Source organism: Hesperophylax consimilis, chromosome 18 (assembly GCF_061612785.1).
Source record: "Hesperophylax consimilis isolate HC1 chromosome 18, BYU_Hcon_1.0, whole genome shotgun sequence".
NCBI lineage: Eukaryota > Metazoa > Arthropoda > Insecta > Trichoptera > Limnephilidae > Hesperophylax > Hesperophylax consimilis.
The window spans coordinates 14,069,097-14,093,548 of record NC_142853.1 but is presented as its reverse complement, the minus strand read 5'-3'; the positions used below and the strand labels follow the sequence as shown (position 1 = coordinate 14,093,548).

General features: G+C 32.3%; 1 protein-coding gene across 1 annotated transcript in view; it reads right to left on the bottom strand.

Moving 5' to 3' along the window:
- Positions 1-24,452, bottom strand: part of LOC149415403 (uncharacterized) — a 227,400-nt gene that overhangs the window by 132,594 nt on the left and 70,354 nt on the right. The window contains exon 2 of the mRNA XM_089642592.1: positions 20,855-20,971. Coding sequence (XP_089498718.1) covers positions 20,855-20,971 — 117 coding nt within the window. The remainder of the gene's footprint in view (positions 1-20,854; positions 20,972-24,452) is intronic.

Here is a 24,452-nt window from a genome sequence, read left to right as displayed (position 1 = left end):
ATAAATCTGAAAATATGGTTAAAATTATGTAAAACCTACATGTTATTAATGTAATGCTATAGTTTATAGTAACTACGTATCTTAAATTTATGTGTACACTTGGAAACGTAATTAAACTATAAACAGTTTCATGTGAAGGGTATTATAGTTTCACGAGTGTTAATAATGAATGAGAAAAAAATTCAATTTAATGTTATTAGATCAATTTTTTTGTTATGTTTGGATAAACACATGCAAAAAAAACGATATACAAAATTCTTTTGGCCTCTTCGAATAGAATAAAATTAAAATTCTTTAGGTTCTACACAATATCTGAATTCGAATCATTTGTATATACACGTTTTTCGTCTTTTTTTTGTTATTTGTTTTTGGGGTAATATGCCGTGTTGCGCTAACTCCTTCTTTAGCCAACGTTTCGGACAGCATTGCAGTGTCCATCATCAAAACGAAGAAAACCACTTTAAATAAAAAATGATACGTTAATGTTAGCTCAGAGGGTTGGAGCTGGCAACACGGTATCACAACCTCATACATAAGCTCACATTTTAACACAACCTCAAATAACACATCTGCCCTGATGATGGACACTGCAATGCTGTCCGAAACGTTGGCTAAAGAAGGAGTTAGCGCAACACGGCATAATACCCCAAAAACAAATAATAAAAATACTTTTGGCCGTGAAAATCTTAAATCATATTTGACGTTTTTCCTCAGTTGTTTTTGGCTATCCTGAAGATTTTTTTCTAAACGTAAATAGGCGAACCATAGATAGTCGGCTATTATACATATTACATTAAGCGCTCTTGAATTGATTTTATTGCCAGCCGAACGATGAATAAAATACCACAAAGCTAGATATTGGCTTTCTCTCAAATGTTAACAGTAATCTATTTTGGATCTCAAAAAAAAATCTTTCACTCACAAAGATCTCACGTAACAAGTATGAAAAAATTAATCTTTCCTTTAAAAAAATGCTGCTTTTTCTAGAATAATTTGACCTGCCAAAAAGAAGCACTAAAAGTGTTCCGTTAAATATCTCGAAAATTGACAAAATTTATACAAATAAACTAGCCTTTGATGACAATTTCCAACGCTTCTAACGTCAATCATCACCCCTCAAGATGAACAATGCAATATGAAAGAAAAGTCACTAATCTATCGTCACATTACACTTTGTATCACAGACAACAAATAACTCTAGCTTTTTATTGTAAAATACAAAAATTAAATAAATTTATGATATTATAATTTTCCTTAAATCAATGCCAAGATTTTATATTTAAAAATTTCATATTGAGTTAGCGTGGGATAGTTAAAAGGTTACAAGGAAAGAACAACTAATTACGGCAACGATTTTTGATTGATGGTGTGTATTTATGAATTAATTTTCAAATAAAATTAGCACTTAAATTTTCAGAATTATCGAGTTGAAAACATCGTAGTAATCACGCTTCAGCTTAGTATGAAAATTGATGGTTTTGTGGAATTACCATATTTTCATGATCTATTAAATATTTATGTAGTGAAATTTGATAGTTGACCTAGTACTTACGTCGAAGGTCTCATTTAACTATTGACTACAAATCGAAGTAGTCAAATAAGCCGTAATTGAGAAAAAAAACAGAAATAAATTAACTTTTGCATTTGAATACAAGGTTAATTAATTGCACCTTCAATTTTGAAATTAAAGGTGAACCAAATCAAAAAGGAATTGTTAAAGAGAGTATTCACATTTTGAGCTGCTTATGGCAAAAAATGTAAAAATTAAGTACCTAACAAAACAGAAATTCAAACAAAATTCGTGAATCACTAAATGAAGCGAAGGAAGTAAATTGAGGAAAGCAATAATTATTACAAATATAACATGACAATCTGATAGTATTATTACTCTAGCGTCTGGACGATTTAGGCCCTGTGATTAGTCGAATTCAAATCGTATGTTTCGGGTAAATCCCGAATGGGGGTCTACAGGCAAAATTCGAGCACTCTCCCCCTCCTTCCACTTCTTCTTTCCAATTTTAATGTATATTTAATTTTTGACTTCGGAGTATACTTACTCCTGATGAGGTGAACTTCGTTCATGAAACATATAGTGGTTGTATATAATAAAGTGATGTAAACAAAGTTATTTGTGTTTGAAATAAAGTTTAATAAGATTACATTATTATATCTATTTCCGTTGTATATCAATGCATATGTACGCAATAAAATGTAAACATTATATTTATCTATTTATTGGACAATTTGTATAGCGCCGCTTTTGTGAGATATCACCTCAGGGGCGCTATATTGTAATAATCTATTTACCTACAATATATACTCACCCTCTCTCTGTGAATGTCATAATATGTACCTATTAAATGTAACTGTTTTTAGTATCACTTAAACTGGGCGAAGCCCAAAAAAGTGCCGCCCGCAGGGTCTATCAGCAAAAAACCCGCGGAGCCGGTTTTTAACTGCTAGTCATAAATTATTATTTTATCCAAAACAACGTTTCGACAATATTGTTACCTAATATTTTACTAAATTATATAGCGCCGTTTTCGTGAAAAATCACCTCAAAGGCGCTGTATCTAGCCACGTATTTGTTTATTTATTCATAATCACCACCCTCACTGGCTTTTAAAAGAGAGCATGATACAGAGAAAAAATAATAATTTGTAGATAGCAACAAATTAACAAATAATTGACATAAGTAGACAGGCGTTTAATGGCTATGTTACCTGAATTAAATTTACTAATCTTAAAGCCATATGGTTTATTTCTATGCAAAAATAAATAATAATAATATAAATCGCTTTTATGGCGCTGTGCTATTTCACATGCGCTTTACCATTATAACGGGTATTCAGCGATCGCATTCTTAAAATTACTCCTACTCTGTACATAATATTCGTAAAATCAAAGCATTAATAAGAAAACAAATCAATAACATAGCTATTATAGCACCTGACAAAATAAGAACACAAACATTATTTAAAACAGGAGGCAGTTTATGTTCAGAAATAAGAACATTCTGAGTAGACAAAACACAAAAAATGCTACAAGGAGGAAACCGAAACCAAACAATTACCGGAGGCTTGAGAATATGGATTGTACGCAATGCACAATATTCCCCAATATTGGAGGTAAAACCGGCCTACCAGCTATGGTGAATTCGGACTCTTACGCGGTCAAACACATAATGAGAGAGAAAAAATCTCACGACACATAAGAACACGGAGAAAACTTACTGATATAAAAAAAAGTTCATTTATTAAAAATCTTTTCAAATGATTCGTAACTCTGATAAAAATGGGACTACAGGTCCTTGACGAATGAATTGAAATGTCTCATGTTAAACTTTTAGCAAAAATCGAATTAATAACGGAAATCGAGTTCAAAAAAATTATTATATTTTCGTCTTTATAAAGTAACAGGACAAACGCAGGTGCATGAATACGTGATCAGATATATCCGGAACATTTTCTACAGAAAACGGCCTGCCGTCCCGTTTTTAACGGGATTTTATTAGATTATCCCTCCCAAAGAAACACGACATATCCGCCGTTTTTAAATAACAAATATTACAATTTCGCTTGTTTAGTTTGAGCGTAAAAAAATCACCGCGCTGACTCGCGTTTGGCAGCTGTCACACGATGTGCCCGGGAGTGAACCCTCGGCTATCAATGGTTTGTCGTCATCCCCTGACCCGCCGTGCCAACAAGTGTGTTCCTTCTATCCACATTAATGACGCGCCGCTGCCAAATATTTCACACTTGAGTGCCAAAACTACTAACTGCTGTATCTGAGATGTATTGGTATGTTTGTATTGTTTATACGAGATTTCATTCTCAGTGAAAGTGGTGTGTCGCTATTAACCTTTCCGGTAGACACTTGTGTTTTTTTAACAATACTTACCTTCCACTGAACAGGTGATGCTTAGAAGTATAAAAGTGCATGATGATATGAGATCAATTTCACAAAAATAGCCTATCTTGGTCACGCGGACACGCCCACAACACACTTCTATCGTTTATCTCTTAGGTGCTGCCTTTTGATACCTATACGTCGTATTATGGTGAAATTCTACCAAGGACTGTGAATTAACTAGTAGAAAAACTAACACGTCGATATTTTGTACAGCGTCCATGTGTGTGAAATGTCACAAGTTTCGATTGAACGGTTCGATTTCCACCTGAGGCGGAATGTATTACAAGCAAGGATTGCGTGGACCAATTGGATTGTAGAAAAGATAAGTACTTTAGATCTGTCGTATCTCATCTTGACTAAGTGACTGCCAGTATCACCATAGGCATACCCTATTTATTTTGACTAAATCTTAACTATAAAACTACAAAACAATGTGTATCTCAGCCGAAACTCTAGAACGAAAGGTTTATAAGAGGGTACTTTTCAAGGCCAACACAACTATTATCACCTTACGGTGTAATTCCCCCCGCGAGCTGTGTAGCTAGGAAATATCAATATATCTGTCGAAAAGACGCTGAATTGTTTATGTAAAAATCATATTTTGAGATTGTTCGATAATAAAACGCAAGTTAAACTCGGGCGAACCCGGGTCTTAGGTACTTAATTAGATAACTACCATTTATTCATAAATATATATTTAATAACATTTGCGAAGATTTTCAGTATTTTTGAGCACCACATCAAATTCCTGAAAACTTCACATTCCTGTGAAACAAATTACGAAAGATTCCATTTTGGTTAATTTTAGTCCGAATATGGTCACAGACCGCCGCATATATGACTAACACTGTTATACAAAACTCTTATTTAATCCAATTATATTATTTTTAATTTTAACGTAAAACTCTCTGATAATAAATAATAACTAATAATGCTCGGCGACACCGTTTATAAGGTTCATCGATTCCTTTGCACAATTATTAGTCACAGCAATCGTGTGCCCTAAATACATGCCACGATTGTACTTAGTAATAATTATTAACCTTTTCAGCCCCGTGTTAATTCAAATTAACATGAACTTGGTGATTTTTTTTACCGTAACTGTAGCGATTTAGAAAAGCCATGTTTTCGTTTTTTTATAGTTTGTAGTCTTTTCTGTGGCGTCTATTTTTTCCGCTCGGTTGAAATCCTTATTCCCGCCACAACAACGTTAAATATTTTGACATCTGCTGATTGTGAGTTTAATCGAATTTCCGCCGTCATTGATTACTTAATTTAAGGTGAGATATCAATATTTTATACTCGAATTACAAATATTTTCACTCATAAAGATGTGTTCTATAATAATAACATCAGTTTAATTCACTGATCACAGTCATTTCCCAGAATATTGTAATTGAATCTCAATGTTCATTCAAATTAACACTGGTAGTGACGGACATGTTTTCGACTAGTATGGCGAATTTTTAAAGATTCATTATCCTAGATTATTTCTTTATTTATGAATGAATTTTCGTTAAAATGTTATTTGTTTGTACTTTAGTGATTATCATTACATTGTCAATGTGCTTTTTTGACATGAAACTGTTATTTGTATTACTTTTGTGTTATGTTTATTTTACGTTACTATGTAAAAAATACCCTCTGACGCCCAATGTTAATCCAAATTAACAGAGAAAAATTTCTAAAAAAAAAAAAAATTAAATGCCAAAAATTTTCAAATCATCAAGCATTACATATTTTATATGTGTGGAAACAATAATTCGGGTGTGAAAGGGTTAAGACCAGAGTTGCTTTGACTTAATAACATTTTATTAATAAACATTAGACATAACAGCGGGAAAGTAAGACAAACTAAAAATAGTAAGATAACGCAGTGATAAGGTCGGGTGCGATATACAGGGTGGTTTGCGAAGTCCGAGTGTTTTTTATTACATTCATTTAATTTAATGATACATTAAAAACATTACTTCGTAATTCGTTAAAAAAATGTACAGTTTATACAGGTATATTTACAATAACACGCTGCAGCTACGGATCTACGTTATTTATATAGCTATCAACAGGATAAAAATTATGCTAAAAAGCAAATAGTAAAAATAAATAAATTAATGAATTACTCAAAAAATAATCGGTCAGGCGTCGTGAGTGCAATTCCTCGGCTGGCTAATTCCTTCATCACGACACAAGCAACATTTTCCGCTTACGGTGATGGAAGAAGAAGATTTTCAAGTCAGGTTATTCTAAGCCCGGATTTATTGGTCCTACTTTTTTTTAATAAACATATATAGCAAACACTTGCATGACCCAATTACACGACTAAAAGGTTATAATAAAATAAGAATCACAAATATTAAAGTACGGAATTGCACAAGCATGAAATTTAACGAATTTAAAAAAAAACTTCAACTACCCTGAATCACAAACTTAATATGAATAAAAACACTTCAACTACCCTGAATCACAAACTTAATACGAATAAAAACACTTCAACTACCCTGAATCACAAACTTAATACGAATAAAAACACTTCAACTACCCTGAATCACAAACTTAATACGAATAAAAACACTTCAACTACCCTGAATCACAAACTTAATACGAATAAAAACACTTCAACTACCCTGAATCACAAACTTAACACGAATAAAAATAATTACGAAAAAATTTAATGAATAACACAAAAATGGCTTTCCTTAAGTCACAATAAAAAATTAATTAACTACACAGTTGATTGATATAAATAAATAAAGACTTTAGAATCAGTGAGTAGATGAAACGCGTCTGTAAAAATAAACATTGTACGTATTTTGGTGCTAATGGTGTGTTTTGCTGTTTTTTTAAACTGCTTTTTCAATCAAATATACTTTGTAAATAATACTACCTTTTAAAACTTCCCGAAAAATCAACGTTATTTTATCAAAATTTCATTTTTATTGAATTAATGTGTGTTTTTTATATTTAGCTTAAAATATGTTTTCAAGCAAATTCTCCCTAATTTCGCTCTATCCGATGTTCATATTTTCTGCTCTCTAACAAACAATTTCCGAGGAATACCTTTAAGAACGATGTTACTCTTTAAAATCGGATGGGACGAAATACACAGGTGTGGAATAAAAAAACTTCCAGAACGTCAGGAGTCAATAGTAAACACCAGAAAAATAATAATTTTTCGTATTATAATTGGATAAAAAATAATATAATTTCATAAAACTTAACGAACTTTTACACCAACACAACAGTATGTTGTGAAAATATTGGTTAAGGTTATCAGTCACTAATCAAAACGGAAGGCGGATATGATCCACGCAGGATCCACACGACCCGTGCAAAAATAAATCCCACCTGATATGGAAATCCAACCGATCACTCGTTGTTCTATCATTGGTCCACGGATTCAATATGTTACTAGCGCATGTTTGATATTTCCAATTTGCCGGAGCCATGGCTACCAGAAATCTAAAAATAATTTATTATTAGAATTCCGTTACCATATGAACAGAGAACCCCAGTCATCATTGAATGCTGAATGGTTGCGATGGTTGCTTTGAACTTGCAAGTGGATCAGACAAATCTTTGTTTATGAATGTTTATTTTCCGCGGTACTCCACTGGGATACAAAAATTCAGATTCAGACTCCTTTTAATTATCAAACAGTCTTATTTTTACGTTTTTTTATTTGATCGCCGACTCTCAACTCGTTTTGTCATTTTATCAAATTGTTAACCGCCAAGCATAGTGGTGAACAATCAGAATTAAAATTTATTACAACTTTGGTTTTCATAAGACCGGACCATTCCTAATATTCCAGAAAACAAGCGTGGCGTATATAATGAAATAAAACAAAGATTTTTAGTATTAAATTTAATTATTAATGAAAATCTACATCAGTAGTTTAGCAGGTTTGAATGTGAATAAATGACAAAAAAATGGAAGAGATAAACAAAAAAAAGGTATTTTGTATGCGAGTCCGTCGGGCCGAAGTGAGCACACTTTTTCCTTATTCCTACTGAAATATTCTGTAGTCTTAGTCGAAAGGTGTTAACGCAAAAATAAATTTAAGATATTTTCCTGCATTCCTCCAACAAATTACCTTGTTAGTGTGAAGTACCTACATTAGTTATATTGCAAAAATTAATTATACATTGTCGGTCTGTTAAGAAAACTTTTGCATGGAACATGTTCCCTCAGAGCGTTTTATTCGAGTTTATTACGAAATCTTGTGCAGTCATCACCGCAGTGTCCCTCGAGACAAGATATACAGGGTGTATCGGCACGTACCCGACAAACTTTAACCAGCTATTCCTTAGCACATTTGGAGTAAAAAATGTTATGGGCACTTTGCTGTCCGGTAGCATTTTTTTTTAATAAAAAATGTATTATTCATATTTTCACCACATGTCACCAATGTTTTATCCTTTGTCAAAGTTTGAAAACCCGTCTGGCAATATTTTGTTCGAGTTTCTTTGAATAATGTACGTACGTACGTACCTACGTTGGCGCGCTTTTACAGTCACAACGAAATGGCACGGCACCATTCGTCTCATTTTTAACTATTATTATTTAGTGTGTACGAAAGAGCGAGGACACTGTTTGACACACTTGCTAATAACAGCTGTTGAACACGAGAAACAATGCAAATGACAGTGACGGAGTGTGGATTTTTTATTTATTTTTTGTTTTTAAAGGAAAAAAAATGTTACCGGACAGCAAAGCGCCCATAACATTTTTTACTCCAAATGTGCTGAGGAATAGGTGGTTAAAGTTTGTCAAGTACTTGCCGATACACCCTGTATAGAACCAGGGGTAAGTCAGAATCTTTCCAATTCTAACTGTTAACCACAGCTCCCCAAGATGTCAAACATTGATTACAGTCCACAATAAAACCACGAACTGATTCACATGCAAGATTTGCGACTCCAAAAGGTCTTATGCAATTTGGCGACATCAGCTGTCTTTCAAATTGGAATAGATCAATTCAATTGAGTTTCTGTTCATTGTGTGATGAAATAATAATAAAACTTTCAATTTCCTTCAATCATGAGGGGCTTAGTGACGTAGACGTCACACAAAATCTGAGGATTACGATGGAATTAAAACACGCCAACCGTGGGCATTAATTTGGTAGCGGATAAGTATGTATATTTATATAATGAGGAACGAATACGTGCCTCTAACCCAATTATATTATTGTTATAGGCTGTTTGAACAAACAGAAACTGGACATAACCAGAAAGGCAGCTGCTATTGAGAATTGCGACCCGATAATCTCAGTTATCGCGATGTAAAAAACGTCTGCTGTCTTAGGTATACGTCAAAGGCGATTGTATAACAAAACAAATGAGATCATTTGGTTTTACCGTTCGTAATATTATTAATATTTAGAGCTGAACCGAGAAGAATCACTGTTCATGGATTTGTGAAACTGGCAGTATTTATAAAAAAATATATTTACCATTCAAAAGACAATCAGAAATTTACCTTTCGAATGTAAGCTTGAAAAATTAGGACATCTGTCAAAAAAATAAACAAAAGAAAAACACATTTCAAACATAGATTTATTCAATAATAAAATAATGTTGTTAACTACTTAATTGTTTCTCTGAATCGCACCCACAATCAATTTTGAATTAAAAAACAAATCACAGTTCTAGAGGTTATTGAACCGCAGTTACACAGAGACGACACACCATGGAACATTTTATTTTAATTGGAACATATTATAAAATGCTATCGCAAACTAACAAAACATAACGGCATGGTCGTGATTATTTCCAATTTTCTGGGAAATATCTGAATCAGTTCCAATTTTGAAAATCACACTTAATTCAAAAACAATCCGTCTTTCATGAACAAGTTATAGTAGAAAGACAGACAGAACCACAACCGAAATTAGTATTTTTGTTTACATTTAAGTTTTTCTCTGTCATAATTAATATAATATATTCTATTTTTATCTTAACCCTTAAATGCATACTGTTGCAAAATTGCAACATACCGTTCAAACCACCTTTAACTCTTTGGTGTATACTTAATGCATGCCGTTTTAGAATTATCAAGTTCACGGTAATATATTTTATCGAGTGGCAACACCTTTTTTTTCTTTCGCGAATGTCAAATGTCACTTTTTCTTTAACAAAGCGAAAATTTTCGAAAATTGGTTGGAGGTTAGAATTACAGTTTGGTTTTTCTGTTATTATTTTGATTTTCTTAGGTCAGTAGATACAATAATACAATACTTATATGTAATAACTCGTATTTTTCGGGTACACTTATAAGTTTTGAGAAATTTTTTTAGGTTTTTTTTTTTTTTTTTCATACGTAAATTGTTCATTTTATTTTTTATTAAATACATGGTGTTGTAAATCTGCAACAATTTCTTTTTTATCAAATATCATTAAAAAATTACAAAAAAAATAAATTCTTTATATTTCCTTGCATATGCATGTAAATATCTACAAAATATTTTTTTTTTCCAGAAAAATTAATAAATCATGCATTTAAGGGTTAAATGTTTTTTATAAGCAAGCTTTTTAAAAGCATTGCTACCAATGATGATCTTAAACATGTGAAGAAAACGTATAATCATTAACTTGCTTAGTTATTGTTATTTATTCCGGAGGGTAGTGAGTGGTAGTGCACGGCAATACATTCCTGTAAATGGCAATTAATAAAATGAAATTAACGAAAAGCAGATGTGATAAAATAATGCATTAGTTCCACTTGTTCAGGGCAGTTATTAACATTAACATTATTAACATTAACATCGGCGAATATTAATAAAAACCAGAAAACTGTTTTCTTGTAAATGGTCGTATGCGAACTTCCATTCGCTTTATCGGTAATAAACCTGCATATATATTTTCCAACAAGGCGAAAAATATTTTCTTTTTCGTACAATATACAAAACAATAACCGATTCTAAACACTTGCCGCATTTATTGCTACTACGAGTACTAAAGTGTGATTTAGGTGTTCCAACCTACACTGTGCAAGAGAATATCTTTTGTACGCATATTGTACATATTATGTGTAAATATAAAATAGCCGACAGTCAAATTATACTACTATAGCTTCTATAGTCGTATAATTTGAATGTATTAACACATTTAGCATAATCTGGATCAATGTTCTCAATAATACAAGGACAAAATGGATTGATCATTTGTGTAAGTATTTATTTATACCAAGGTGATGCTGAACCAGAGAGATAGTGGTATGGTTTTCGCGTCATTGTGAATAATATATCGTAAGCCAAAAACTACAAGGAAATTAATTTAGACTCATTAATTACATATTTAAATACGACCTTGGTGGCAGTGCGGTAAGTTTAACTCTGAAACAATAGGTCGCGGATTCAAAACCTGGCGAGGACAGTTAAAAATAGGTACAAATGATTTTTTCACCGGTAAGAAACCATAATTCAAAATCGAAATTTCTAGAAAAGGATTAGATGTCTTAAATGACCAAACATAAATATCTTGGAACCTACATCCTCCTGTTTTAAACTCCCAATTTTATATCAACAACATTTCAAAAATTGTGGAAGTCATAGTTTCACCATCAACGACTAATTTGGACACGTGTGCAGTATCAAATAAAAAATACAAATGATAATTTAGCTTATGTAGATAAGACAAAGGTGTAACGTAGGTTGAAATTATGAACATCCTGTTTTCACTGTCACGTGCATGTAAATTTATATATTTATTTATATAAACTACTCGCATACGTTAAGTATCCCTTTTGCGTGAAAAATACACAAGCCAGATTTGAAAAAAAAAATGGTTTACTCAGGCAAAAAGCAGACTGAAGTTGTTTTAGTTTTTAAAAACAGAAACGACAGTTTTTTTATCTTCCAACAACATAAAAGAAGATAAACCACAATACGTGGCGACATTTGCAAACGACCAGCTTGTAACGAGAATGCCGTAACCATTATGAAATGTCAACAATGTGCTTGCTTATTTTATGTATTACAAAGTGTTTTCATAAATAATAAAACGTCGCACAAAGATTAGTTTACACTTTACTTGCAAAGTACATGTAAAATAGGTGAAATGCAGAAAATTTGATAACAAAGAATCCGTGGACGATAAACGCTGGGGACCTACTCGCATATAATCATAATAATTCTCGACCTCAACCATAGTACGCATAATCATAACAAAAAAAGGATAACAAAATCTATTCATAGCTGTGTGGAATTTAAAAGAAAGCTAAGTCGAATAAAATATACAACAACAAAATTCCAGCTAAGAATTGTATACACACGGTGGTCATTATCTCAAGACAATCATTAGGTAATAAATCTATGTTGTGATGCTGGAATAAATGTTGACAATTTACAGGTGTATGCAGTGGCATTTATACGACCTATCGCCAAATGAAGTGACTTGAATTGTTTTTTTATTTGTTTAATGATCATGAATTATTTCGTATTTCTTGTTATTGATCTAGGCATATTGGCTGCTTTGTTAATTATTTGATTATAATGACACCTATTTTGTTACATACTATAGTTTTCGTTAACAGGTAAATAATTTACAAATATTTGTTTTTTTGGCATCTCTTGAACGATATAAAATAACTGTTTATTCTGACAATAAAAAGATAATAATTAAAATAAAATAACTTTGTTTAAATACCACTTTATTGTATATACAGCATGTATCGGCACGTACCCGACAAACTTTAACCAGCTATTCCTTAGCATATTTGGAGTAAAAAATGTTATGGGCGCTTTGCTGTCCGGTAACTTTTTTTTTTAATAAAAAAATTATTATTCATATTTTCACCACATGTCACCACTGTTTTATCCTTTGTCAAAGTTTGAAAACCCATCTGGCAAATATTTTATTCGAATTCCGTTGAATAATGCACGTGTGTACCTATATTGGCGCACACTTACAATCACAACGAAATGGCACGGCACCATTCGTCTCATTTTTAACTATTATTATTTAGTGTGTGCGAAAGAGCGAAGACGCTTTTTGACATACTTGCTTATAACAGCTGTTGAACACGAAACGCAATGCCAATGACAGTGATGTAGTGTGGAAATTTTAAATTTTTTTGTTTTTAATTGAAAAAAAAATGCTACCGGACAGCAAAGTGCCCATAACATTTTTTACTCCAAATTTGCTAAGGAATAGCTGGTTAAAGTTTGTCGGGTTAGTGCCGATACACCCTGTATTTATAACCAACCGGTTTCAGTTCAGCCCGAACCTTCATCAGGGTTAATAAAAACATATTAAATTAATTACAGAGGTGTATGGGTACTTATAGTTAAGCTGGAAGAGGGAGAGAGAACATCAACTTTGGTGGGGGTGGAAGACTTAGGTAGGAGAGAGGGGGTAAACATAGGTGCAGGAAATGGAAATATATTTAAAATGGGGCTGTTTGTTAAATCTAATTGTTTATTTAGTAAATTGATTTTATTGACTTTAAGGGATTTTTTTATCTCGAGTGCTTCTAAATTGTTGAGGCGTAGACCTATCCCGTTTCTATGTAATACTTCTACACCTGAAGGCTTATCAAATGAGTGATCTTTATCTATTAAATGTGTTGCAAATTCCGAAAAACCTATGTTGTTTAAGCATCTCAAGTGCTCAACTACCCGCGTTTGAACATTTCTTGCAGTTTTACCAATGTAAAATGCTTCGCAGTCGTTACATTTAAGTTTATAGATGCCAGAATGGCTTAAATTATTTTCTTTATCTTTTGAGTTAATTAAAAGTTTACCTAGGTTATTATTGGTATAAAAAGCGGCTTTAATTTCTGTTGGAAATTTTAAAACACATGAGGACGAGAAATTATTAATGTATAAAATTCTACGCCAACCATGGTTTTTATTTACTGCGATGTTGGGGATACTATTGTACAGGAATTTATTACAAAATATGAGTCGTTGTTTTTTTGCAAGGATTTTAGCAATTAAGGTATGGGTATATCCGTTATTTATGGCGATAGATTTGATTATAGAGAGTTCAATATTGAAGTTAACTTTAGATAGCGGAATAGTGACAAGTCTGTGGACCATAGAATGGAAGGCAGAATGTTTATGGGAAATGGGATGGTTAGAAGTACTATGAATGACTGTATCGGTAAAAGTAGGTTTTCTATAAATATTAAAATTAAATTTATTATTAATAATGGAAAGGGATAGGTCTAGAAAATTTAAACTGTAATTAGTACCTATTTCTACTGTAAACTGAATATTTTTATGGAACGAATTAAGGAGGGACAAGAAGGAATTAAGTTGACGTTCTGTACCTTTCCATATGCAAAAAATGTCATCAACATAACGTTTCCACATAAAAACGTTATTTAAAAGAGGTGAGTTAGAACTAAAAATATTTTTTTCCAAGTTATCCATGAAGATGTCAGCAAATAAAGGACTCGTAGGAAGACCCATGGGTAGTCCGTATTTTTGTTGGACTATAGCGTCATTAAATTTAAAGTAATTTTGGTTAAGACAGATGTTAAACATTCGGGCAAGATCGTCAGAAAGATCTTTTGGTAGGTTTGAATTTGTTAATAAATTAGACAGTATAGTTCTAGAAAAAAAAAATAAAAAGATAGCTACGCTATTCAAGTCACGTGTAAATTGATAATAATTTAGGTTATTTATGGTTTGTATAGATTGGCATCGCTGGCAAATAATTATTTTAAGTCATTATTAATAAAATTCTCACCTTTTGTACTTGTCTTTTATAATTTCATTTTTATACTTTACTTTATATCTTAGACTATATTTTATACGTTGAACTTTATTTTTTAATCTGTATACTTTATACCTTATACTTTATAACTTTATATTTATGTAAATGGCACACGTTGTGCCGTTTTGTATTTAAATAAATTGGTGACACAGTGTAGGCAGATAACGATTTATCTATAACGATGATAAATAGCTGTTATCATTAATGTGGATTAAAAAAAAGACTCAGTCCATACCATCTCCCTTGCTTCAAATTATTATTTTGATAGGACAGTATATAGTTGATCAGAGATGTCATTTGGCACAAAATGAAGGCGGAATTTTGACCATAGATGAATCGATGAATATTCATCCCACAGATAATTAAATGATACTGTTTATGAGCCTGTGTCTAGTTAATTGAAACAATTAATGGTAACATCAGGTGGCAGATTTTATTAGACCCCTAAATGAATTTATATCCATGGGTTCGGACGATCCAGAAATTCATCATATTTCATTTAGAGCAGAGTTTATAATGACTATGACAATTAACAATACCATGGTTTTGAGATTTTTTCTTTAACTACTATTTTGTTTGGAGGCTCTACTTACAATTAAAGAACTTCTCTGGTTTCTTATTATTATTGATAACTGGGGAGTAAGTAATTATAAAAAGCCATTGATGCACCGTCATAGCACACGTTTTACGGAAAACAAAGGTTTTAAAATCCCATTAATATCTAATAAGTATGAAAGTCAAACGCTGAAATATTTTGTAAGAGTGATTTTTACTAAACTAAAAAAGAAAATAGAAGAAAATGAGACTCATAACACTAAAAACATAAAAAGGTGAATAATAAAAGAAAAATCAATACGATCATTTTTCATAAAATTTATTAGCATTTAAAAAAAAATCAACATCCACATTCAAACATAATTACTGGTCCTTTTTAAAAAAAAATTAAGTTTCTTTTTGGTGGCGAAATTAATTCTCCAAATTTGAATATTTTTTAACCCGCCAAAACGACCTAAATCCGAGCGGTAAGAAACAGATGCGTGTAGTATATAATCTGTGCGCTGAACGTCCCCTGGTTAGTGAATTTTGAATGGAGATTATTTTTATTCTTTAGTAAGGAATTCCAGTACATTTTTTAACAATGGTTACTGTCTAACTAAATTAAGGGTATCTCTTTCTTTTATCAAAATTTAATACTGAAATTAATTGTCATTGCTTTTACGTATTTGAAATGAGTTCCTACTTACTCGTTTTTACAAAAACGGCGAAGCTTATTGCCAAATCACTATTGTGATTAATCTTTATAACGAACTGGTGTACATTATGAATACCAAAAAATATGCTTAAGATAAATTGAAGGTTTTCCTATCGTTTCGCTTTAGTAGAATACAAATAAAAAAATAAATTACTCAATAAAAAATATAAATGTAAGCTACATAAAAAAAATATTTTTCAATAGAAATGTATGAACGCATAAAGGAAACAACATTTAAAAAAATACAGTAATATAGCTAAGATTATCTGTGACAGTTTCACTTGATTAACTATTTTGCTTTCTTATAAAATTATTTACAAAATAAATAAAAAACAGTTTTGTGCTTGAAATCGAACTTTTCTAGACTCCGTTTGTCAAACGATTTTAATGCCTATTACCTACAATATAAGGTATACCAAGAATATACACATTGTTGACTTGTATCTTCCTCTTAAATTGGCATGTAGGTGATTTTAGTCGCGGTCGCGCTAATTGTTGCATTATATTATGGAATAACTTCAATTTTACAACTTTGAATTTAACAAAGCTTTCTAAAATGTCAGGAGATACTACGATGTAAGTTAAAACAATCGATAAAACTAAAAAGACAACCACAAATCTGAAAACTGTTTAGCGACGTCATCCGTTTATTATCAAAGTACGCATAACAGAAAGATATATTTAATTATTACGTTGTACTAACTTAACACGGAGTACATTTAACATCAGATTTCGTTCACATGTACAGTCTAAGGTGGAGTGAAATTTTTCTTTTGAGAATTTCGAAATCGACATAGTTAGGAAATATGCTCCATATATTAACAATTACAACAAAAGTAATAAAAAAATATATTCACAATACCTGGACATCGCCAAAGCTTTATATTTTATTATTTTCAGGATTTTACCTAAGTATTTATAGCTCATATACGCGAAATAAAACACACATAAAATTTGTATTTTACCATTTATTTTACAGATAATACATTCGTAGATTGTTAGAATGGAACAAATAGTGGAAATAAAAAATGTACATTTATTATTTACCGCATTGAAAAACTTGAAAATTACAAAAGTTACTATGAACGGTACTGCATTTTGGTGTTAAAAATAGGCATAAGGTGTCGTGACTCTAACCTTGTTTTTATTAATCCATCTAGCCTCAAGGGTGTACAAACAACGGCTGAGGCTTCTGTTACAATTTTCACACATCTCTCTGTAGCTTGAAAATTCTTTATCATTGGTAGTATGACATCCTACGTTTGATCGGTAATGGCTTGTAAAATTGTCTCGTCACTTACAAATTTGGTTAGTGGTGGCTCAGTTATATTTTCCCACTTTATAACATCAATATTATCTGCTGAAAAATCAAAAACAAGCACTTTGAAGGTACGAATAAAGTCTGATTGCATATTTTATTTTATGGTTTTATTTTTATATTTTTTGATGGTTTTAGGGTAGAAATGTAAAGCCGAAGAATCCGATTCGCTGTAGTGAGCCACCTGGATTGTACAATTTTACCGGGATTTGTTTTTGATAAATTTTCATTGCAGAATCCGGAGTCAATAGTTTTACACATTTTCAGTAGATACAGATGATCTGTACTTAAATCCTGTGTATTTGTCATACTTAGTAATGAACAATGAATGATTTTAAATTTCACGACAGGAAGTTGTTCACACTTATTTAAAGATTTACCAATAATTCCAGTGATACTTTGCGGTCCAGTCGTGGTTCCGTCGATGTTCTCAAAGAGATGTCGTAAAATGAGTTCGTTTGCTTGTAATTGACAGACAATAAACTGTAAAGGCCGTTTGAGATGTGATTCAAGGCGCCGAATAACACCTCCTTTGTACCCCGTATTAACTGCAGTTCCGTCGCATCCAATTGCAACAATTTTTTCCAAAGCAATATCTTTGGAAGACTAATGAAATAATTCCATCACTTATTGCTTCAGATTTTCCGGTTTTTAATGAAATTTGTCCCATGTACTCGCTACCTGGTTCTTTGAATAAACTAACGTGTTCTTCAGTTATTATTTTTCGCCGGTTGTCCTCCATGCTTAAAGTTTTGTCCTTCCGTCCGTCGAAGTATAAACCAAATTGATTGGAATCGATTACTAACGGCTTACTAGTAAGGGCAGTTCTTTTCTTCATTCGAGCTCGATGAAGTTTACTCCTATCCACGACGCGAGATGTATCGTTCTGTGAAATTAAGCCAACATCTTGTAATACAGGGAAAACAATTGCAGCTCCTGCTCGATCTGAAATACAATATCTGTCTAGTGTTCTGGCCACCACAGGGAAGTCTTTCACCTCATGGTGAGAATTATTTGGTTGTGCTTCACTTTGCATTATTTCTTGAGGAAATGAAGACGAAGCACATTTTTTGAGAGTATAAAGTTTAAACTACAAGAAGGAATAGCGTCAGTACCCTGATCTACTAGATAATGTCTAGCGGATCGGAAACTTCGCCAAGATGATACGCGATACACTTCACTCTGTTTGATACGCGTTTGGGGTAGAAGGATTCGTTGCTGTGTGGGAATAGTTTAACTGTTCCTACAGTCCTACTTTATAATTATATTATAAAATAATATTGTAATTATATCATAGGTAATAAACAAACACTCAATTTTTTTAAACATAATTATAAGCATTTCTAAGAATCGGGAGAACATTATTGGTGTTTTCAGTGTTTTTATCAAAAATTCAAAGTTGTGGCGATGTCGTAATTATAAATAAATATGTACATAACGGAGCACCAATCCCGCGTATGCCGAATTCTATATTACGAAAAAAAATCTCCATACTAGACCGCTCCACCTTTTGTACACAGTAAAGCTTTTAACCCTTAAATGCATGATTTATTAAATTTTCTGGAAAAAACTATATTTTGTAGATGTTTACATGCATATGCAAGGAAATATAAAGAATTTATTTTATTTGTAATTTTTTAATGAAATTTGATTAAAAAAATTGTTGCAAATTTACAACACCATGTATTTAATAAAAAATAATATGAACAATTTACGTATGAAAAAAAAAATAAAAAACCTAAAAAAAATTCTCAAAACTAATAAGTGTACCGGAAAAATACGAGTTATTACATATAAGTATTGTATTATTGTATCTACTTACCTAAGAAAATCAAAATAATAACAGCAAAACCAAACTGTAATTCTAACCTCCAACCAATTTTCGAGAATCTTCACTTTGTTGAAGAAAAAGTGACATTTGACATTCGCGAAAGAAAAAAAAGGTGATGCCACTCGATAAAATATATTACCGTGAACTTGATAATTCTAAAACGGCAAGCATTAAGTATACACCAAAGAGTTAAAGGTGGTTTGAACGGTATGTTGCAGTTTTACAACAGTATGCATTTAAGGGTTAAATCATTTTTAATAAACGATTAAATAATTCTGGGAGCAAAAATATATAAATATCTAAGTATTTTCAGAATCGGTTTTCTTTGATCTACATTCATATATTTTAAGACTAAATATTTTTTACTCTAATTCCCTATTATAAAGTCTACAACATTAATCCGTATATTTTACTCCGAAAACTGTTATCCTTCTGTGTTGATACAGTACAAAAAAAAATAACATTTTAACATGAATGTAATATGTACAATTCTGCTCCTAATTCTTATTAATTAAGACAAAATATTAAGGTAGAACCGGCAAACAAGCAGCCGTATGGCAGCTGGAATACATTTTTTCAATATAACCTGTTAATTAATACTACCACGTACTATTATTATTTAATAAATAAAAGAAAGGAAATTTCAAAAAATTTTCAAGAAACGGAATTTAACGAAAAATGCAACAAACGCGAAGAGAAGTCCTAAGCCCAGTAATGGGTAAAATAACGCTAAATAAGAAAACCAAATAAAATCAGATTAATTACGAACACTAATAAGACGAAAAACAAACATTTGCCATCAGCAAGAAAGTACCAAAATTATATTAATAACCATTTTTCACGGATCATTTGCCCCGCTCAAGTAAATATAAACAAATACCGGGTGTTTCTGACATAGACCTTCCGTTGTCAAACTCCGAGCCTGCCTTACATCGCCCAAGTATTTTGACTTCGCTTTCATCTCCGCGTATTATATTTTATTAAGATGATTAATGACGCCGGATTCGAAATCCAGCATCATTCGACGCGTCATCTGTCAATCTCGCGGCAATAATTAGGCTAGGAAGAATTCGAGACGCGTGGACAATTTCACGCGTTACCCGGTGGATATTTCTTTATGTCAAGATGAAATCAGATAAAATAGCTTTTTATAAGAATCTGATCTGATCTGATCTTTGATCTTTAGACTTTGAGGTTTGAGCTTAGGTTTTATTAAACTCAATAGAGCTCTGAGCTTAAAGATCAATCAGGGCAAAGAGCTCAGAGATTGAAGCTGTAATCTAAGCTTTGAGACAACTCTAAGATTCGAGAGAGCTTTAAGCTTTTAACTGTAATTATGTTTACTTTTTGAGATAGCCGTAACTTTGAGATAGCTTTAAGCTTTGGGTGAGCTTTTAACTGTAATTCTGTTTATAATATTTGGCTAATCTATATAGCGCCGTTTTCGTGAGAAATCACCTCAAGGGCGCTATGTTTTGAGAGTTCCTAAAGATTGAATTTTAAGTTTAGAGCTTTAAGCTCAATCATAGATTCGATCTTTGATCATTAAGCTCGGCCAGAGCATCGTGCTTGAGCTACAGCTGCAGTGATAACTTGTCAGCCTCCCCTAGGCGATGGCGACACAATATATTATGAAAATCATGAAAATGATATGGCTGTAGAGGGTATAAACGACATAAGCAATATAACACGAATGGTAAAAGAAGTCAGTCACGATGAGTGAGGTGATTTTTCACGAAAACGGCGCTATACAAATCATCCAAATATTATTTTATCATTATTAAGTGAACCACATTTAGATAAAATGGAAAACTCACCTGGTAAAGTTTAATGATGTGTGGATGGTCCAGCCTCTTCATGATGTCTACTTCCCGATAGACCTTCTGCAGATTCCCAGCATCCAGTTGTGATTTATCGATGATCTTAATTGCTACCTAAAAAAAGAGAAAATAAATCAATCAGCGACATTGTGGTACAAATTATACATGGTACTTAGGTGCAGATATACTTTGTAACGAATAGTTTGCACGACTGAAAATAAATTCAGTTCCTTCTGCTATAATTTTACTTCTCCCTTTTTCATATCTACTCAACCCTTCGATAAAATTATTTTGGGTTCCAGTTCTTCATCTCAGGTATTAGTTGCGTTTCAGACAGCCGATTTATTAAATAAGTTTACTGGCGAATTAATCCCAAGCGACTCAGTTCTCCGAACAACTTTAGTCGGTGTACTATCGATCGAATATAATGCAAACTTTTATCCTTCGAAGAACAATGTCTTAACATAATATATTATCTACAGAAGAAAGGGTAATGAAATTGTGAAATATCATAGATTATGTTATTATAATAGTTGTTTGTGATATATGGAACTTAAAACAAAAGCTTAATTTTTCGTAGGAAATGAATTAAAAGCTTTACCAAATAAAATGTCTTCATTAACAGTTATAAAATTGGTATTTTATTGCAGCTTCAATATTATGAAAACAAAAATACATTTCCCACTCTTGCTACTAGAACTATAATAATTATACTGAACTAGTATATATGTCAAAGTGTGTCAAAGTAGGATAACAAGCTGTAGAGTATTTTAGACGCACTTTTGTTTTTTTAAATTCTGCTTAAATGTCGTAGTCCACAATTATTTAAAGCTCTAAACATCACTTACAGCTCTTATTTATAGCTCTTAACATTATTACAGTTTGACTTACGACACTGTAGTTGGGGGAGTAAAATTTTATGTGTGTATTTTCAGTCTAAGCCGCATTCACAAGAGGCGCAATATTTCACCGCAATTGATTTTCCTGCATCCCGACACACGAAGGGTCTCGACCCTTGCGAACAGTGAATTGAGGAAGTACCTACCTATCTTTTGTCCTTACTTACTATTCTGAAACTAACAACTAGTAATAAATATAGTGTTCATGTATCATCCTAACCGAGCATATTTATTTGTGTAATTATATTTCTTAAATTTAATTCAAAGCTCCAAGCTCAAAGCTCCAAGCTCAAAGCTACAAGCTCAAAGCTTCAAGCTTTAAAGCTCCAAGGTCAAAGCTCTAAACTCAAAGCTACAAGCTCAAAGCTCAAAGCTCCAAGCTCAAAGCTCCAAGTTTTAAAGTTCAAAGCTCCAAGCTCAAAGCTCCAAGTTTTAAAGCTCCAAGCTCAAAGCTCCAAACTTTAAAGCTCCAAGTTTAAAGCTCTAAACTCAAAGCTCTAAGCTTTAAAGCTCCAACTTTAAAGCTCCAAGCTTAAAGCTGCAAGCTTTAAAGCTAAAGCTATTTTATAAGTTTTTTAGATGAGTATTGAGGGAAGATATAAATGGTGCAATGTCATGAGTGGATGGTGATCTGTATATTGCAAGTATGCATGTTTCCTAGTTGACGACTATTTGAAAACAGTTTGAGTTTTCAATGAGAATTTCAGAAACTGAACTACCCAGTGAAACCCAAATTATCAAATAATGTGAAAAAAAATTGACAATTATCATATTACTTGATAATTTGGGCCTCACTGGGTACATTAACCGTAATGAAGCAACTATTTTACAAGCAAATAAATAATAATAACAATAAATAAATAAAAATAATAATGAAAAGGCGGTAATGAAAACTAAGCAACGAAATTTTAATCTTGTGTATGTGTTTTGTGGGTAATTTTGAAATGCAGATTTTTAATTTTTTAGTTTTATTTTTGAAGATACGAAATTTGTATAATTTTGCTTTTTTGTTATTTCATCCGAATCTTAATTTTCTATATGATTTCTGTTTCCCTTGTCTTTTGTATCCAGTGCAAGATTGTTAAATGCTTTTATTGTCCGGCATTTTTGGTGTCTTTCTCCAAAGATTATGTCTGTCGACGAAGTGTTCATGTTTTTTGGGTGCGCTTGTCTAACTGGAATATTTATGTTAATTTATGTTTCAAACAAATATATGCTACAAGTACAAATACCCATATGGCGTCATAAATCATCAAACGCCATTGCACAGAAGTTTTCTCATTACAGAAGCACGTCCGACGCTTACAAAACCTTCCTCAATTACCATCACACAGAGGTAGGCACTACACAAGTCACAATCGAATAAATTATACAACCTACGTCCCCAGAAACCTTAAAATATGATGACGTCAGAGTTAGAGCTACTCTTGAAAAATCACGTCCGCACTCAGTGGAAAAATACTGAAGAAATTCCGCGAAAACAATATATGCCTATTAGGTAAAATATTGTGTGTTACGGATTTACCGAAATCATTCAAACAAAACCGTTAAGTCATTGATTTAATATAAACAATAATGACCTTTGCTGTCATAATAATGAGCAGATTATCAGTTTCCCTCATCACGTTCTTAGTGACTAATAGATCATCAAAGGTCAAAATTATTATATAAATAAAAAAATATATAATTATACTATAAAACCAACCTATTTATGCCGGAAAGTCACCAAGATTTTCATTTCTTGTATATATTATTGATAAGTCACAGCCTCATAAGAATCAAGTTAGTATCCGAGAAGACATGATTAAGAATGTATCAACCTTCATGATAAAGGTTGGTATAAAAAATATAATAGTAATGGGAAGGAACCTAGATATATCTACTAAAAAAAATATTAAAAAAGGTAGGTATTCATTATTTTCGTAAAGAAATTGGGTATCTAAGTTAACGATAAAATGTGTTTATTTATTTCGAATTTCAATATTTTTAAAAATACAAAAAATGAACGAATTATGCATGAAGAATAAGTTAATGATGAATGTAAGTAAGTCCAAAGAAATGGTGTTTGAAAGAGAGAGTACGAAAACAGTGTGCAATATATAATGTGAATGAGGAATACTTGGAGCAAGTGGATGAGTTTGTGCATTTAGGAAGTATGTTTACGAGAGATGGGAAGGCTGACAGAGATATTGAATGGAGGACTGAACGCAGTTGGCGCTAACATAAAATTGTCCAAAGAAGCGTAGTTAGCAGTCCACAAAGGAGTGCTGGTACCTACCCTGATGTATGGAAGGGAGGCATGGAACTGGCAAAGAAAGGATGAAAGTAGATTGAATGCTGTTGAAATGAGATCCCTGAGGCGTATGTGTGGTAAAACCATGTTTGATCGTGTGAGGAATGTGGAGATCCGCAAAAATTTTAAGCGTAATGAGTAAGATTAAGAAAGGGACGCTTAGATGGTTTGGGCATATAGAGCGAATGAGCGAAGAAAGGAGTGTAAGAAGGATATATGATGAAAATGCGAATGGTAGCGCAGAAGTCGGGGACGCCCGAGGAAGACATGGCACGATCAAGTGAATCAGAAACTCGAGTCGGGCCATGTCAAGAGTCAGAATAATAGAAGAGTATGTATGAGACGATGTATGAATGTGAATGAGGCAAGGAGTGTGTGCCAAGACCGAGTTGTTTGGCGGTCC